Source organism: Crocuta crocuta, unplaced genomic scaffold (genome assembly GCF_008692635.1).
Source record: "Crocuta crocuta isolate KB4526 unplaced genomic scaffold, BGI_CrCroc_1.0 scaffold38, whole genome shotgun sequence".
Classification (NCBI taxonomy): Eukaryota; Metazoa; Chordata; class Mammalia; order Carnivora; family Hyaenidae; genus Crocuta; species Crocuta crocuta.
In genome coordinates this window covers 1888532-1908884 of record NW_027532605.1, presented here as the reverse complement: position 1 = coordinate 1908884, position 20353 = coordinate 1888532, and the positions used below count along the sequence as shown (strand labels likewise).

The 20353-nt window shown below is 35.6% G+C and overlaps 1 protein-coding gene across 1 annotated transcript in view; it reads right to left on the bottom strand.

The window, feature by feature from the left end:
• Window positions 1–20347, bottom strand: part of TMEFF2 (transmembrane protein with EGF like and two follistatin like domains 2) — a 226278-nt gene extending 205931 nt beyond the window's left edge. Inside the window, exons 1-4 of the mRNA XM_077780218.1 lie at window positions 20090–20347; window positions 17902–18011; window positions 9533–9662; window positions 5465–5491 (exon numbers count right to left, since the gene is read on the bottom strand). Coding sequence (XP_077636344.1) covers window positions 5465–5491; window positions 9533–9662; window positions 17902–18011; window positions 20090–20261 — 439 coding nt within the window. The 5' untranslated portion in view covers window positions 20262–20347. The remainder of the gene's footprint in view (window positions 1–5464; window positions 5492–9532; window positions 9663–17901; window positions 18012–20089) is intronic.
• Between the last annotated feature and the right edge of the window lie 6 nt (window positions 20348–20353).

Genomic DNA, 20353 nt, shown 5'->3' with positions numbered 1-20353 from the left:
TTTCCCATTGTGTGCTAAGAAGAGAATTTACATGTAATCTCCTCGAGAGTAAAAAAAACTGTCATATTCATTGTTACAGCTGCAGAAACCTTGCCACAATACATAGGTTCGGTTAGCCTTATTCAATTCAACAAATTGAATTCAACAAATTCTTCAGTATCATCAAGTTCATATTAGAAACAAATATTTTTAAAAAATAATTTTTAAGTTCTCAGACTTCTTACAATACTGTTTCCCAATTTTTGGCAACCCACATAATCAGAAATAGCAACCTAGGGTCTAAAATTTGTTGCAGTGTAAACATCTCTTGCTCTATCCAAAATGTGTATAAAATAAAAGTTCTGGGGCACCTGAGTGGCTCAGTCAGTTAAGAGTCTGACTTCGGCTCAGGTCATGATCTCACTATTTGTGTGTTCAAACCTCACATCGGGCTCTGTGCTGACAGCTGGGAGCCTGGAGCCTGCTTTGGATTCTGTGTCTCTCCCTTTCTCTGCCTCTCCCCCACTCATGCTCTGTTTCTCTCTGCCTCAGTAATAAATAAACATTTTTAAAAAATAAAAAATAAATAAAAGTCCCAGTTTTGGACATCTGAGTAATACCATGCACAATGCAACTTTGCATTTAATAAAAATATATCATAACTGGTATCATTACAGTAAAGTTATCACAACAATTACCTAGATATTAAAAATCAGTCCTTATACTAATAATGGATGTAAATTTGATTTGTTACTATACATATCTGATATTCATCTATTAACTGATTTTTTTGAAACTATGTAATTATAGAAGTTGTATAAATAGGCTCAGGGCTTCATTTTACCTCACGAAATGAAAATATACCCATTATATCTAACCCTAGAGACATTTTATTTCTATAGATATTATCATACAACTTCCCATAAGATGTTATTAAAATTTACTTGTGTATTTTTCCAGACCTATAACAATTATTTAAATAGTTAAAATATAGCTTCCATTTCACCAGACTTATCTCTTATTTTTAGAAATCTATCAAAAATCCAATGAATCCAGAAATATTTTTAAGAGAATGAAGGAAAATATTCATGGCTTTGTCTTTATAATATGACTGAAAGACTTTGAGAGAAAAGCAGGGGTTAAAAATTATTCTTTAACCACCCACACAACCCTGGATTTTAAGAGGTTTCTTTAATACTTTTTTCTTACTGCAGTATTTGTTGCTTAAGGAAGTCTGTGGGCGGATAAGATGTTATTATCCCTCCTACACACACCCGTTTTCTTATTTACAACATTAAATCTCCATATATATACGTACTTGAAATGCCAACCCTTTTCTTTCAACAATGTTCTGAAATTCTTTGGAATTTGGTCCACATGTTACCACACATTACCTTCCTATAGGACGCATTTAGAGTTAATTGTAGTTTATCCCAATATTTTTTTTCAAGAGTGATTCTAATCAAAAAAGGTGTTTGAGATAGATGCCTTTCTAACTTTTTGTCTGAAAACAGAATTCCATGAGCATCAAGTCTTATGTTCAAAACAAATAATATGAAATTGTTCTTTGTATTAATGAGTTTTCTTAAACAGTGAAAGGATACAGATACTGACATGGGAAAACCCAACCTTTAAGGTCTGTATGCAGTATTTTTTATTACACTACAAGTTACTTTTATAAATGAACGCATATTTGCAGATCATGTTGGAGATTAGTAAACATGTTTTACCTAAATAAAGTTAGGACTTTGAATTGTTTCATCTGAATAAATAGATCAATAGTTAAAATTTTTAAAACTCCCTATAAAATATATACTTATGTCATGAAATCTTTATCTCACTTTCACATTGTGGTAAAAATGTTCCCTCAAATGTAGGAAAAGACAGATATGCCTTTGTGCAAATGGGTTAAACTTAAATTATTTTAAAGTAATCAGTTCTAACCTTCATTGCTAATGTAAAATTCATTAACCTAAAAAATACAGGACAACCTTAAAAAGTAAAAATTTATGTATTTTGAAATGATTTTGGATTTGGAGGTTTAATGATATCACTTATAATAGCTACACACACATACAAACATACATATATTTTTGTACACAAACATACATATATTTTTGCAAATAAATCTGTTCACTTCTCTATTCAGATCAATGCATTCCAGTTCGGAATTATATTAACTTTTGTTAAAATAAATTAGAAAAATAATCATTAACCATCCAAAGTGCTTGCAAAGATGCCCCAATTATTAACTAAATACACATTATTGAAAATATATCCTATAGAGACCAGTTAGAACAATCACTAGCTAAGATTGATGGATTAAGCAAACAATTGCAGGTAATTTAATCACTTTTGGTTAATTCAAAGGAAACTGATTCTGGCTCCTCTGATATTTGGTAACAGGAACTCTGTCAGAATACAGAGGCAAGTCTATCTTCTATAATAGAGCTAGTGAATCAAATATATTTTATGTATAACCCAATGGATATGTGGATTGGAATTGTTCAGGTTAGTCTAAACTGGGTTTTTAGATTTAGTTACTCAGCCTTTTTGGTGCCTTGTAATAGAGTAAAAAAATTAAAGAAAATTAAAACCATTAGTATTTCAGAGCAAAGTAAGACAACAACTAGAAAAAAAAAGTAGTTTAAAAAATGTTTGGCCTTTGACTACAAAAATAATTCTTACTGTCAGAGTAAATACTCATTGCCACAACTTTCAGAACAACAGCTATTTAAAAAAGAGTACAACTCAGAACTAAATGGGTTATATGTTCTTTTCTTTTTCTAAAACAATTATCTTTTAAGAAGTTCCTTTTTTTCCTCCTCAAAGTTACTATAAAGCACAAATAATTGAAAGAGTAAAAAGCAAAAAGAAGATGAAGAAAAGGAAAGTGGTTTCTAACTAATATACATAGTTCAGATTATAAACATCATATTCATGGCATTGAAATTATTTCCTAAAAAATTACTATCTTATTTAGATCACTGGATAGCACAATGAAGCAAAGATTTCAATATGAACTGAAACAGGGAATAGTGCTGTTGATCTCACCATCACTTGCATGAACTGATTACAATGAATGTACGCTGGAAACCAGCATCTGAAACATAAACCATGTCTTCTTAAAAAATAAATTAAAATGGGGGCACCTGGGTGGCTCAGTTGGTTAAGCGTATGACTTTGCTCAGGTCATGATCTCATGGTTCATGGGTTCGAGCCTTGTGTCGGGCTCTGTGCTGACAGCTAGCTCAGAGCCTGGACCCTGTTTTGGATTCTGTGTCTCTCTCTCTCTCTGACCCTCCCCTGCTCTCTCTCTCTCTCTCAGAAATAAATTTAAAAAACATTAAAAATTAAAATTAATTAATTAATTAAAATGATGTGTGATATGATATTGGACTCAAATAGAAAAAAGTATATTGTGACATTTTAACAGAAAGAGCAATGAAGATTTTTCTGTGGTCTAGTTTGTTTTGTTTTTTAACATCTATTCATTTTTGAGAGACAGAGTGTGAGTGGGGGAGGGGCAGAAAGTGAGAGAGAGAGAGAGAGAGAGAGAGAGAGAGACAACCTCCGAAACAGGTTCCAAGCTCTGAGCTGCTAGCACAGAACCCAACAAAGGCTTGAACTCACAGACTGCAAGATCATGACCTGAGCTGAAGTCGGATGCTTAACCAACTGAGCCACCCAGGTGGGTCGAGTCTGTTTTGTTTTTAAAGATGCTAAAAAATTAACAAGACTTGTTGCCTGAACAGTAGAACATTTGAAACTCAATACAGTATCTGGAAAAGTAGGTAATCTATACATAAAGACTAAATATAACTGGGAAATAAACAGAATTTTGCATAAGAATTACTTCCTTCCAAAAGCAACACTTTTAATTGATTAATTCCTTAATATTCCAGTGGTGAAATATCTACTCAAGCAACTATCTGTCTTTTTCCTTTCTTTTTCTCTTTACCATTTAATTTATTCTTCTCTGCTCTTCTTTCCAAACAGTTAGAGAAGCTTTTTCAGGAACACTATATCAATCAGCCAGGGGGTAACATTTTTTAGAAGTAGTGAAAGACTGTCTTAACATCAAATAACTGTCCAATATCATGTGACATTGAATACATCTTATGCTCTCATGGTACTAAATCTTGACTCCTGTTCAGCTTTAGCCTTTATGGGAAAAATTGTGCTCCAGTATTTTGTTGTAATTGTGTTCTCTGGGTATTACTTAAACTAATTAAGACTTTCATTACATAAAGCAACTTGATACATCTTTGAAGTATTCCCCAAACTAGTGTGATAAGTCAGATCTTTCTTGAACCCAAGGCTTTCTTTTCTTTATCTTTCATCAAATTCTGCATTTAAACACTAAAATTTACTTGGAATCATACATTTGATCATTTTCTACAACTCAAGCAAGGCCTCAAGAAAGTATGTTTTTATACATTCTCTTTTTTTGATTCTTGTTGAAATTATGCCTAACTTTTTTTTCTTGTTGTGTATAAAGCTGGAAATTTGTTCAGATTTCATTTGAAAAAGTATTTTGGGATATTTACAATGAAGATGCAATTCATAAATAAAGTATTATTTAGCGGTCAGTACACCAGATCAAATTTTAAAAGTTTTTGCCTTTCTTTTGTATGCTTCCTTAAACACATGACTTAATAATGAAAACATGTCTTACGTGAAGAAAAATAAATATAGATTAATTTAACAAAGAAATAAAAATAATATCTTATTTTCATTTTGTTTATCTTTCTTACCTTCTTTTATGCACCAAAGCTCCTTCAGTTTCAAATTATTGATGTGATAATTAAGATCTTGTTTACATGAGAGTTACATATGTGTTAATATCAATACATGGTATTTTAGGGCAATATTATATATTTTTAAATCTCAATATTTAAGTGATTTCCTCATGAGTTCTTTCTGCCTTGCTAAATGTTTTTGGAAGCTTCCTTTAGGAAGTTCTTTTTTTTTTTAATGTTTTTTTTTTTAATTTCTGAGAGAGAAACAGAGAGAGAGATACAGTGTGAGCAGGGGAGGGTCAGAGAGAGAGGGAGACACAGAATCTGAAGCAGGCTCCAGGCTCTGAGCTAGCTGTCAGCACAGAGCCCAACGCAGGGCTCAAACCCAGGAACCATGAGCTCATGACCTGAGCTGAAGTCGGATGCTCAACCTACTGAGCTACCCAGGTGCCCCTAGGAAGTTCTGACATGCATATCTATCTTAAAGATAACTCAGGCACAAACAAATAAATGAACAAGAAAGATTAGATAAGATGAAATTCTTAAGTATGATTCATAAGTATAACAAATAATTTTCATTTATACATTTATGTACTAAATAGGATGATACTTATTTTGTTTGTCCCTTTCCTAAAATGAAAAATGTGAATTTGTCTCAGATATCTGTAATGGCAAATATATGTTAATACCCATAAATAATATTTATAGGTAAGTCTTCAAATATATAAAAAGGCAACTCTTACCTCCATCCCCAGATCCTGATCCTGCATCTGGAGGGGAAAAGAAATACTTTGTTTTTGTTTGAAAACACATCCAAAGACTATTTGTGACTTTATTTAGTTCATGTTTACTTTCTTTAAGACAATAATATAATGGAGAAAATTACTAATATTTAACCTGAAAATGTATATTCACATCAATTTAATTTAATTTGCATAACTCATAAAATAAATTCTCTATTATTTTCATTCTTAAACTCTGTAAGAAAAACTATTATCCAGCTTTGATACAATTCCCAAAATTGACTATGTAAAATCTGTCATATTTTTATTTTAACCAGAATGAATTTGGTGCCATTAACTGAAAAAAAATAAGAACAAAATGCTTATAACAGTGAAATTCAGAAATTAAGCAGGTGAAGACATGTGGCAAATAAACTCATAATTAAGGCATAGTATTATAAATCACATATACACAGAAAAAAACAGTTTATAGATAATTATATTTTCATGTAATTGCTAATATATTTTCCAAATACCACAATTGTGGATAAGTTTATCTGTCATCAACATCATCCTTTGCTTTTAAAATCCATAGAGGAGTGAGATTAACTTCTGTCTTTGTGCTTAAAATTGGATACACCCTAAGTGACGGTGGCCCCCCCCAAAAAAAAAAATGATACCCTGCCTTCTGCATCTCTTTCTACATTTCTTCTCTCTCCTCCCTCCTACATAATTACAGTTGATAAAAGTTTTCCATTTCTGACAACTCAGTTCTGATGGACAGTCCGTTTTCTAGGAGGGAGTCAAGACCATTGAGTGTCCATCTGGTTCTACCTCCTAAGTGTAGGCATCATCTTCCTTTTGCCTCTCCACTTCTTTTCATTCTAAATACATTTGGTTATGTGTTTTTAATGTTTATACTGGATATTAAGACTAATATCGGTATTCTCTGTCTGAAATCCTCATCTCACAATGAAATCTCAACCAGGATTCAAGAAATACATCAAATGCCACTTCTGAAGGAGTAGTAGTTTAAATAATCAGCCTTGGTGGAGACTCATATTAACTAATTCATAGAGTCCAACACTGTATTAAATCAGAAAGCCACATCATTTACTAACTTGTGTCTTTAGGCCAGCAGAGTCTTTCCTTAAGGCAAGCTAACTGGTAAAACAATTTATAAAAAAACCCTTCTGAGTAAATGTACACTCAAATAAGTATTTTAATTGTATGCTTTCACTGTTTGATGATAACTGTTTCAGATCAAGAAAGGCTGATGCTCTCATCTCCATAGTAGAAGAGTCCTGATAATCAAATAACCAGATAATCAACTGAACTGATAATCAGAACTCCTGGCACTGCCACTTTGGGATAGGACAGTGCTTGCATGGTCAACGTTTGTATACTTTCACCGCTAAAATTTTCACTAAATTTATCTGAATTAATTTGAAAGCTTAATTCAGTATTACTTATAATTATCATAGGCTAACAGGTTGTATTATTATAGCACCAATATATTCTATGTGTTTTAATTAAATGTGTACAGTTTCTTGTTTCTTCCTAAGACTGTAAACTTCTTTAAATCAGGAACCATGTCATGTTCAGCTTTTTATACTTATATTCACATAAGAGGAAGTACATAAAAGCTTATAGATTCAAATCTCCAAACATTACTTATTTGATAACATAAGGAATATTATGTAACCTTCCTAAGCTTATCTGTCCTCCATTCAATGAGTATAGTAACGTCTATGTCATTGGGTTATTTTGAGACTTACACAGAAAAAGCACCATAGCATGTTTTAAATGCTTATCACTGTGTCTGGTACATAAAAATTAACACTGTGAGTAAACATCTTGCCTATTCACTTACAGGGTTTCTAATAACTATGTATGGTTTGGGAAAAGGAAAAAAATGTCTTCAGTATATTGGTTTTATTTCCCACGTATCTATCTAAAAAGTCAAGGGGCAAGGTCTTTAAGACAGTTTTTGTTTGATTTGATCCAAATTAAGTAAGTAGGAAAGAAAGGAGGAATAGATGGCAAAAGTAACCACAGGTCCATAGCATCATTATGAAATTGTGATGGAAAGCTCTAAAGGCTTCTCTAATATAAGATCAACCATCTTGGCAAACCAGAAATAAGTAGTCTACTAAAGCCTTATTGGTGAGACAAAAACACCTAAGAAGTCATGCTGCTGAACCTGAAAATCTGAACTCCTAGTCAATGCATTTCTTATAACACAAAAAAAAAGGAAAATGAAAGTGAGACTATTGAGCACACTGCCCAATAGGAAACCATTTTTTGGACAAAAAAGATTTGTAAGTTCAATGAAATATAATAAAGTTATATCATCTATGCCTTTTATTCCTAGGGATCACAACTTGCCATCTCTATTCATTGTCAAATAGCATTTCAAAAAATGGAAAATCTACAAAGAAAAGAAGGAGAATTTCATTTAGATCAAAAGTTAGAACTCTAATTTATTTACAGTCTGACCTGGTTAATCAAAATACTTTGGTCCCCCCGTCATTATTCAGATCAAAAAATTTTAGATTTTTTAAGTCAATGGGAAACCTTCAGCAAGACTGGCTTCCTAATTAAATCCTATAGAAATCTAATTATGTGAATTAAGTAGGTATGGATTACTCAATTGTGATTAAATTTTCTACTTGGCTACGTATTTATTTTCATAGTACAAACAATACAACAGGGACTAGAATGTAAAGATTTGTATGAATCAGGAGAATGTGTGTGCCTGAGCCTATAAGAACTTGGAGGTTGGTAAGTAGGAAAGATTTTGGTACCAAATGTTCTTAGCCGTATCATCACTCAATGATCCTTTATTATAACTGCCCACTGATTTTCATTTGGCTACTGTCAGAGACACACCGATAAGCTAAATGATCTTGAATAGACAAGATCTTTTTCTCACTACTCTTTGGTATTTGTCTTCAACATTCTTGACTTTTAAGAGTCAGAGGTTCCAGGTTTTTTTTTTCTATATGATTTGTTTTCACAAATCACTTTAAATTTTCTCCGTAGGTATGGCAGATTGATTTTCATAATTAGTATGCTCCCTGTCTTTCTTCCTGTTTCCCCCATCTTTACTACGAGAGTACCATCCTGGTCCTCCTTCCTCCCTACTGGTGAAGCAAGTCCAATGACTCTCACATGTTGCTGTCCTTTTCATTCATTACTTCTAAGACAGATGAAGTGGCAATGATCTATTTGCTCTAGCAAATAAGAAGCAAGTGGGGCACCAGGAAGGATGCTCACATCATGAGGCAAAGAATCATATAACGGAAATGATTACCTAAAAATCAAAACCAAAACCAAAACGCCTACATCATCTGTGAGTAATATCATTCTCTTCTGCTAGTTCTTAGGAACTTTACGAGTCACTGGTACAATTTGGCACACAATGAATTACTAGCCATCAATAGGCTTAAGATAATCTTTTAAAGAATATAAGATTTTCTCCTTGTTCATTTACTATCTTGACCCAACCATCATACACATGACATTTTACATAGTTCCCTAGAATAGAAAAACACCTATTATCTAAGAAATACTTGTTATCTATCTAATACTTGTTATCTTTCCAATAAAACAGACTTTTCCTGGCACTATTCTATATTTTCACTTTTTAAGGAAGCTCATATTTTATAGTGCTGCTGAAGTTACCCACATTTTCACTTTCAAACCCAGATCTGCAAAACTGCCCTCTATCAGATGATGCTATTGTTCAAAACAGACAAACCAACTGTATCTGTGCTTAGATAAGTTTCTCTATATTTGGCACATAGTCAGTAAATCTAGGCCTCTAATTATATTATTCAACTGTCTGCACTTCATTAAATAACATACGTATTAAAATCAACATCCTTATAGTAGATTTTCTCTTTCTTCCATAAGTGATTTGAAATGTAAACAAGGCAAAAGTAAGAAAAATGCATGCTTTGCACAAAAGAATAAGAGGCTTATGCAGCCATTGTGGAGTCTGAGTTACTTATTTGGATATAACATATCAGGAAAAGCAAGGATGGTTCCCACAGATCTTGGGAATCTTTAGGATCACATACATACCTGTGGCGCATGATCCTTCAGACGCCACAAGGATCTCACTCTGCTGTTTGCATGCAGCCTGCCGCAGGTAGCACTCATTCTGGTAACTCTCTCCATTGGAGCCACACACAGGCACGTAGTCACTGTTACACTGGGGAACACACAGATAGAAGCTTATGGTTAGTACTGAAGTCAGCATACCTTTGACACCTTGAACAAAAATAATCAATTGCAAAAGAAAATACTTGTTTTCATTTTCAGTAATCCCCATTGTTTCCATTAAGTCTTTGACCTTATGAGGGCATCATTCAAAGATATGTGAAGTCAGCCAAATAGTCATTTGATTTGGATGGGGTGGATGGAGGGAGGCTTCTAAATTGATCAGGTAATTCCAAAAAAGTGATTGGACAAGCAACAGTAAAAAGATATAGCAGTGAATGTATCAACATTATTTAATACTGTTTTTCAGATATATGCCCATCTGGCTTGGTGGAAAGAATCAAAGTATGCTACAGTATTCATGTTATTAAAAATAGGTAATGCCTATCTGTGTTTGGAGCAGACATATATAGCTGCAATGCCAATGAAATCAGTTACTCCTTACTATGTTTTTTCCCTGTTGAATTTTAATCTTTACAAATTTCTACATATATGGATAAGACATTTGGTTACTCATTCATTTGTCACGTATCTTTAGATCATCGGAAATTGACAGAGTGCAAGAAAAAGACAAAATATGGAATACAAGGAAAAAATCAGTAACTATTGAAGTGAAGTTTATTGACATGTATATAAAACATACATATGTAAATTTTATTGACTTTTGACAAGTATGACTATTAATATATATTTCATAAAGAGAAAAGTTCATTTTTAAAACAACCTCATTACAAAAAAGTACACATTTTACAAAGAAAATGAGGTAACCTGGAGGGTATGCTCATTGCAATATAATCACACTCTAAGCCATTAGAGATATTTGGCGGTGTCCTCTACCTGCTAATTACACTAGAGATGTGATTATCTCATGATTACTACTACTGATGCGCTTCATTGTTTAATTGTAACAAACGTAATAACCAAGATGATTACTTATAAATATCCACCTACGCTGGAAACTAAGTAAAGCAAATCATACATACATATGCATGTGAAAACATTTTTCTGTTTCTAGTTCCTATTAAAATATTTGGATTGTTGATGGCTGTGAGTCTACAACATATACAAAATTAACCAATGATATAGTGAGATGGCTAGGAAAGTTTTAATGTATATGATAATCAACCTAAAACTCCATCATAAGTTAAATTAAACTCAAAGACTTATGCCAGAAAAAGAACAGATTCTCAATAAGGTTATGATCTTATAATTAAAAACTGAAATTTATTTTTTTACTCTATTTCCTTAGAATATCTGTACTTTCTCTTTCTTAATCAACCATTTAACTCCTGCTCTTTGCCTTTATGTAACAATGGTTTAATCGTCCTAGTAATTTATAAATAAAATGGGATAAGCTAATGTTCTCTGAAATGAAAAGTCGTATTTTATGAGTCTACTTTGTATCTGTTATTGAAAAATTGAAATAGAGCTTATTAATAGTGATATACTTTTCTCCCAATAGTAAATCCAAATTGTATGACTTTCACATTATGATTTCCATAATTGCTAACATGATGATTAAGATATTAAATCACATCTATTTAGAAATTACTTACATGTGATTAAAATGATTTAACTATTTTAAATATGACACATTTTAGAAATCTTCTACATTTCTACAATTTCTAATCTACATATTCTGGAAGCCCTCTATGCAGTAATTCCTTTTTACAGTTACTGTTGGCTCCCAGGCTCAGTCTATCTATGTGACTATATTTTAAAACTTGATTAGAATCTTTTACTAATGAGGATATTTAAATAGGCATTCACGGGGCGCCTGGGTGACTCAGTCAGTTAGTTAAGCGTCCGACTTCAGCTCAGGTCATGATCTCACTGTTCGTGGGTTCGAGCCCCGCGTGGGGCTCTGTGCTGCCAGCTAGCTCAGAGCCTGGAGCCTGTTTCCGATTCTGTGTCTCCCTTTCTCTCTGACCCTTCTCTGCTGACACTGTCTCTCTCTCTGTCTCTCTCTCTCAGAAATAAATAAAACATTAAAAATTTTTTTAAAAATAAATAAATAGGCATTCACTTCTGATCAAGTGATACCTATATAAAGGCTGCCTTCCACAAGCTTTCTAAAATATGTATGTATTTTTCACAATGTTTATTTGTTTTTCAGAGAGAGCAAGCAGGGGAGGGGCAGAGGCAGAGGGAGAGGGAGAATTTCAATCAGGTTCTGCACTGTCAGAGCAGAGCCTGATGTAGGCCTCGAACCCACAAACTGTGAGATCATGACCTCAGCAGAAGTCAGATGCTTAACTGATGAGCCATCCAGGCACCCCAATATATATGTAGTTTTTAACTTGTATCTGAGAATTGACCTACCATAGGACTCAAAATCTTTATCACTACTAAAGAAAAAAGGCAATGGCAAAATGTCCGTGAAGAGTTGAATTTTCCAGTGAGCACTACTGAGGTAGCACCAAATAAATGGGGCTGGTGCTCCCATCAGATCCATGGCCTGGGAGGCAGGTGGATGGATAGGTGTTTGATAACTGTGCTGTGTTCAGGACCAGGGAGGATTTATGAGGACCCACTAACATTAAAATGGTATCTGAGCACATGGAGGAGAGATCAGAAAGAAGTGAACTGGTAACATATCATAGTCAATAGACTTGCTGACACTTTCAGCAGGTAGAAGGTAGTCAAAATTAGTGTGATGTTTAGACTAGTAAGCTCTCATGCTCAGGTTCTAGCATTCTAGTCCTTGTCTACCTTTTATCTCCATCTTCAAACCTGCTTACAATAGATTATTTGGGTCCACATTTTCTCCACTCCACTCCCTAGAACCTCTCTATTTATCTTTCTCATCTGTTTCTACAGATGTAGTCAGTGGACAGGGGGTGCGGGGTGGGAAGTATTTGTTACCTCTGACAAGTGCTAGTACACAATGCTGATATGCATCTTAAAATATGGAATAAACTGATAAAGTGCTCATATGCCACTTCTGAAGGATGCAGTAAGCCAAATGTGAACAGTGCTAAAAACAGAGCTGCCAAGTTCCATGCACAAGCCAAAAGGGAGATTTGTATGGAGCTGAAAAGAGCTTAACTGTAGATTATCAGCAGGATGATTTTGGCCTTTAGTACCATGACTTGCACTCATTTATATGAATAATGCAAGGAGGAAGGATAACTCTAAATCATTAAGCCTCAGGAGTGCAAGTCTGGTCTTAGTTCTCCAATTTCTCTCATCCCCTTGGTGTAGGACCTTGTGGACATCACTCAACAGTTAAATATTTAACAAGCTTATAGCTCAGTTTCCCCATCTGAAATGGTTAACTAGGGCATTCAGGAGGATTAACAGAGTTATGTTTTTAAAATACTTTGGAATATTCATTTATAAAAAAAAATGTAAACTATTTGTCTCTCATGGTATGTATTTTTTTATTTGAATACAATTGACACACCATCTAACACTGACACTAAACACACATGTCTAAAATTAAAGAACTAAAGGAAAACAGGATACCCTGGTGCATAAAAATAGGCTAAGTACTATGTTAAAATATGCCAAAATATTGGAAATAGTTTTTAGTGGTAATCATAGTACTGCTCAGTTTCAGATGAAGGGACAGATTCAGATGTTAAGTGACTTGCTAAAGGCCACATAGTTGGCTGGTAAGAGAAAAATCAAGACTCAGGCCCAGATGGTTAGACCCATAAATGTATGTGTTGTACAAACTTCCTCCCAGGAGAACAGTTATTCTATTTTTCTTAAGATGTTATAAAAATCTTAAGTTTATTGTCCAAATATGTGTTTACCAGTGGAATGATTTTGTTGCAAAGTGTCCGCATAGCTTAAGAGAGTAGCTACGTATCATACTAGTGGATCAATGACTTGACACTCTAAAATATATGGAATTCGTTTTACTACAGACGAACAAAAAAATGTATGAGAGAGGTTTTTTCATATGATTTATTGCTTGTTTGGTTAATAAAGATTTCTTTTAGCTGAGATTTCAGCATCTAGAAGCTATGTATAACTTACATTTTATAGATTGTCGGCACTTTCCATGGCATCTGGCATGTAGAAGTTACTCCACAGATGTTAAGTGAATTCTTGTTATATTCCCAGTTGTCAAAGGCTTAAGAATAATGGCTTAGGATATGGTATGTTTCTCTTCCAAAAAAGAAAAAGATAAAAAAACCTGCACATGTCCCAATCCTTTGATCATTCCATAAGTAACTTTTTCCTTCTCTGTAACCACATTTCTTTAAATGAAAGAAAATATGACTTTGAGGGAGGCAAGCCTGTGGCTATGGTGAAAGTGACTCTGTGTGACTTCTCAGGCTAGGTCATTATAGGATACAGCTTCTATCTGGCTCTTTCTCTCTTTCTGGATACTTGCCTTTAACACCCAGCCATTGTGGTATGAGGTAGCCCAAACTAACACATACAGAGAGATCCACATTGAGGACCAAGGTCTCCAGCTGATAGACATATGAGTGAGAGCCCTGAGAAGAGTACAGAATCAAGCCTTTGAGTTCTCTCCCTTCCTTGGCTAATGCCAAGGTAAGGAGAGGTGAGATATTTCCATCAAGTACCATCCAATTGTAGATTCATGAGCAAAAAAAAAAAAGTTCATTATGTTTAAGCCACTAAGTTCTAGGCAATTTGTTATGCAATCCTAGTAAGTGGAACAACTGCAGATCTAAAACACACCTATTAAATGAAAACATTTAATAGCTGTGTTAAATAGTATCTGAAAGGCATAACTTCATCATATTTTTGAATTACAAACTGATAATTGGTCACTGTATATACAACCAATGCTGTCTATGAATAACTGCATATGGCCCTTCCTCCCCCCTTTCCTTCCTTCTTTCTTTCCTTCCTTTTCTCCTTCCTTTCTTCTGTCCATCCTTCCTTCCTTCCACCCACCCACCCATCTATCCATCCATCCATCCATCTCTAAATTTTCCTCCCCACAACTGATTTATTAGATGATTCATCACCATGTCATCTGGTATTCAGATAGAAACGAGGCAATAGGCCATATCTGGAACTCATATGATCATTAAAAACTCATTTGTACTACCTGTGATATTGACTTGTCTACAACAATTTGGTATTGTTATTGCTGTTACTGATATTTTCATATGTATGTATAATGTCCTGGGAAAAACATAGATTTGGTGGCAAAGGACCTAGGTTCTTACTTTATGATCACCACTTAATGATGGTTATTTATATTTCTGAGCCTTAATTACTTCATCTATAAAAGCACGATAAAATAATTACCTCATTCAATTGTGACAAATAAAGGGTAGAATATGTTAATTTAATTTAATTTTTTTAATGTTTATTTATTTTGAGAGACAGAGAGAAAGAGAGAGAGTGCCCACGAGCAGGGGAGAGGCATATAGGGAGGGGAAGAGGGAGAATCTCAAGCAGGCTCCACACTGTCAGCACAAAGCCAAATGTGGGACTCCATCTCACAAACAGTGAGATCATGACTTGAGCAGAGATCAAAAGTCAGATGCTTAACCAACTAAGCCACCCAGTCATCCCTATGTTTATTTTAAATCATCTAAGAGAAGTGAGGGCAAATATATGTTCACTTCAGTGCTTCAGTAATAATCCAAATTGGGAAACTATAGATCACATATCCACACTTCCCTTTGAAATGTAACACTCAGACAGAATGACCATAGTTTGCATCCTAATTTGAATGAAAGAATTTGTGACTGTATCTGTAAGCCTATACAGATAACCCCAGCTAGTTTAAACTAGCATATAGGAACAATAGATTATCAGGACATCTTCCTTATATGAAGGGAAGAAAAAAAAACCCCACAACAAAACCTCAAATTCATTGGAAGGTACTGGAAAGGACTGAATCAATATACTCTTAGCCTAAAATAACTTATTATTTTTTGCACAACATGTGCATTTTCTTTGATCTTGAACTTAATTCAGTCACTCTATAGTCTTAGTATGTGTAGAGTCTAAGTTTTCCATGAAGGAAATGTTTATTTTCTCTTGACAGAGTGACAGCTATCACAAAGCACAAGCTAATAGTAGTAGTAACCTAGTAGTAAATTTAAATTCTACAGGCATTAAAAAAAATACATTTATTTTCTTGTTCAAAGTTGGTTTCAGGGGCGTCTGGATGGCTTAGTCGGTTAAGCATCCGACTTTTGCTTAGGTCATGATTTCGCGGTTTGTGGGTTCGAGCCTGGCGTCGGGCTCTGTGCTGACTGCCAGCTCAGAGCCTGGAGCCTGTTTCAGAGTCTGTCACTCCCTCTCTCTCTGACCCTCCCCTGCTCATGCTGTCTCTCTCTCTCTCCTAGAAATAAATAAAATTTAAAAAAAATTTAAAATTCAAAGTTGGTTTCAATGCCCACTCCCCAGTCTATTCCAATGAACAATTATTTAAATTAATGACAAATGTAACTGGCTGGCCAAAACATGAAAAGCACAAATATTTTGGTTGATAAAAAGTTTTACCAAAACCCTTTATGGAATCTGAAAACTGAATATAATTTCTTGAATATGAAAACTATACATTTCCCTGTAGTAGCATGCACCCATTTAGAATTTTGTGAACTCCATTATTTTTCTCTTGTTGGAATCTTGTTAGAATGATGGCTTTCCATGTAAGGAACAGTCTTTTTGGTTCATTTTCTACTGTTTATGAATTCACTTCTTATGTCTATCCTTGGTCATGAAAGTAAGACAAATTTATGGGAATCACAAACTGAAAGGGGGGAAAATTCACAAAATCCTTTGGGCCTTTAATTACTGATTTATCCAGCTGTACTTTCCCCTTAGTTAACAATTGGAGAAAGTATGAATTGGAGAGTTTTCATGCTCTATCTCTCCCATGCAGTTCATTGAAAGAACATCATTACATTGTTCAGTGTGGCCAGAGACCTTAGAGATTCCTGTCACATGCATATTAAATATGCACAGATATGTTTCTAAAACTACAGTGTGGTCTGAAAGACTGTAGTATGGTCACAGCAATAGTCACCCACCAGGAGGTGGTGCACTTTACAAATATTAGTTGTTTCATTGCTTTTCTTGGAAAGAAAATTTTCAAGAAGCTTTTAGCTCATCTACAAACCATAAAAACTATATTTAAATATGAATTCCCTTATCTCTCTCACTAGAGGTTGAATACAATTTAAAATATTTAATTTCATCAACAATTCTAAATATTGCATACTACAACAATTGTTTGGGCCTTAATTTCAGTCTAATGTTTTCATTCATTCTGCAACATATTTTCCTTAATTTTTTAGTTTTGCTTACAGTCTTGGAAAGGTTTTACCTGATCCCACTTATACAGTTTTGTTTACTCACATATTTCCTGGTTAAACATGTCTATTTAAAAAAGTAATTCAGCAACACTCAAAGGTGAATATAAGACATTAATATAATACCTATAGTAGTTGAGGGTATGTATGCTTATGTAAACATTCTGAAAGAAAAGAAGGTTTATAATTTACATGGTATAAAGCATTTTCTAGATGATGACTGTAATAATGACAGTCATCGATACTTCAATTGATACTCATAAAGTAGTTTTGATGACACAAGTGCTACAGTTTTCCACTCTATTTTTAAAAAATTATTTTGTTCATTTTTTTAATGTGAGGCAAACTATATCTTCCTAATGTTTATGAATGACCTATAGCTATTTGCACTCTTTTGGGTTCTTGGGAAATTCAGCTGTAATTCAATGTGATGCCCGTGAAAAGTTGATATATGTTCATAAGTTCCATGATTTCCCAAACTAGCACAATAGTTCTGAAGTCACTCTAGTAAAGAGTGTGTTTAAAAAACTTACCTGGATTGCCAGGATCATAAGACCAAAGGCCATTAAAAGACAGCAATATGATAAGAAAAATGATAGTCCCCATGATAACAAAAGTACAAATCCACACTTCTTATCCATTGATTATTCGTTATGACTATCCCCAGCAGTTGAATTATAAAATGCTTGCCAGATGGGATACATAAACCTAATTTGCTGCTGACACACCAAGGAACAACCTGAAGCTTTCTACCTCCAGCGGCATTTATAAGTCTGGCATACACATATCTCCAAAAGCTATGTCTTTTTGACATCCGTTGGCTCTCCTGGCAGCACAACACTTTTGCTTGGTGCCAGCTTTCCTCTCAGCTCGCATAGCTATAAATTGCCAAGTGATGGGTTGTAAAGGGAGATCCCTTTCTTGTAGTCTCATTAATGATTAAGAAGATGCAAATATCAGACTTCTTACCTTGAACTGACAAACGCAAGTCACAGTGTCTCCAATTCTTAAACATTCCCCATCGAATTTACAGGTGTTGGTGTCACAGAGGAAGAGATCATTTTCTCTGTCATCATAACCTCAAATTCAAAGAGAATACTCCCGTCATTTAAAAATGGTATAGATTTTAAAACAACAACAAAAGCACTATCATGCAGCCTTGAAAGAATTGCTCTGAATCTAAATTTTTATTCCAATAACCACAGCTGTACTGCAAGGTCATTCTCTACTGATAACCTCCAAAACCTAGTTAAGTGATCAATATTCATTTCTTTTTTTCACAATTCTTTTCTAGTCAATCATCTTTTAATATTCTTTTTTGATTGTGCTATTTTATTTTAGCCGGCAGCAGTGAAAGAAGGCTTAACACTTGATTCCTAGCTTCTTTATTTTTTTTTCTCATTAAGTAGACTATAGTTTATGACCCCCCAACTCTACATTACAGAAAAGAGCTGGTGATGGTCTCTGAATGTCATTTTATCATTTTTCTATCCTTAATCATTTTTTTGCCTTTAGGTCTGAAGCAACCCCTTATTTGGAATTTCTCCAGACAAAGAGGAAACAAAGCCCCAATAATAAAGATAAACAGGCACAGTGTTTTCTGTGATGGTCTGTCTGGCTCAAATGAAGATTGATCACCTCTAAGTTAACAGGGTTGGGGGGGGTACCAGGTTCTTGAAAATCTGCCTTGAAAACAAGTTTATTCTCTTTAGTTTCTCCAGATCTCCTTAAGATATCCAGCTAATAATACATCTCTTGATTGCCAACCTCAATTTCACTTTTAAGTTAGTTATTTCCTAAAGCGATATTGCACTTGGGGTGAAGCAAACCAGTCATTTTGATCTACGAAGCTGTGACCATTTCAAGCAAGTGATTTTGCAGGTTGTTTCACAGTTCTATGATAAAGCACCTGAAAAGTGATTAGACACCTGCAAACTGGAACTTGGTTTTTCAAAAATAACACACATGCACCTACGAACCACGAATAAGTTAAAGAAAACATCTTAAATTTTGTAAAAATACGAAAGTTAGAGATTGCCAAAAACAGAACAAAGGCAATCTATTGACCCAAATCTAACAGGGTGCAAATCTCAACCTGTCTTTAAGAAGCACAAATTAAAATGATGCATAATAATGTTCCTCCATGGGACTGACATCAGTAACAACGTCGGACTACGTGTTCTGCCGTCCTGTGAGTTACAGTTGGCCATTCCCACCTCTCCAAAGTTACATACACTTCAGCTTACATACATCCCTGGAAGCCACTTTGTTCAAAGCCAGATTTAACGACAGCAGAATTATATTTACAGAAGATGAAAAATTACACGCACGCTTGCTAAAACTAGAACAGAGCAGACCTAGGGGACAATACCCAGGCATGTTAATGCAATTTAAAATGCCAATGAAATCACACCACCATCCCGCCCGGGTACACTCTGGGCTGACATCCTGAAATGCGAAGCCAGCCCCGGAGTACAGCAACTCCCATCCTCGGGCCCTATTTAATTAGGAGGCTTCAGCTGAGCCAAGCCTGCCAAGCTCTCGCGTTCAGACTCTGAAGGGACCCCAGCAAGCAGGAAGAGCGCCTGACCCACTGGGAGGAAGCCTGCCCAGGAACGCAGCGAGCGCCCGCCCGGATCGGTCGCGCCCGCCCGGATCGGTCGCGCCCGCCCGGATCGGTCGCGCCCGCCCGAGGCTGCCTGCCTCGGCTCTGCCCACCCAGGCCTGGGAGACCGACGCCTGATTCTTTTCTCAACTTCCCTTCACCATCAGGAGCTTGGGGAAGCAAGAAGCATCCCTGGGCTGCAAAAACAACGTCTTTGCAGGAGAATGTGAGAGAGAGGGAGAGAAGGAGAGGGAGGGAGGGAGAGAGGGAGAAACAGAGAAACAGAGAGAGAGAGAGAGAGAGAGATTCTCTTGACACCCAAGCTCCTTTAGAATCCGTGTGACCTGGTCTTGAAAGCGAGACCAGCGCACCCCATGGCACTTTGACCAGGAATCAGTGTTTCTCCTGCAGTCACTATTTGATGTATTGCTTTCTGGCTTGCTCTTCCTCCTAAAGTTATTTCTCGCNGCGCTGGGGCAGCCTGGTGTGCGCTGGAAACGCGTCTCCTCTGCGGGGATGAAGGGGGTCGGGGCGCCGGGGTTGCGGACTCACCGGAGCAGTTCCAGCCGGTGGGGGTTTGGCAGTCACTCAGGGAGGTAGGGAAAGCCGCGAGCTTCACCGGGCGGGCCACGATGAGGAGCATCACCGGCAGCAGCAGCAGCCAGCAGAAGCCCTCGCAAAGTGTCCAGCTGCTGCACTGCCGCGGGGACTCCCACAGCACCATGACTAGTTCGCGCAACTCTGCAGCAGCAAGCGGCTTGCGAAGAACACACGATCGCGGGGGCCGGGCAGCGGGCTACTGAGCATCCCGCGGAC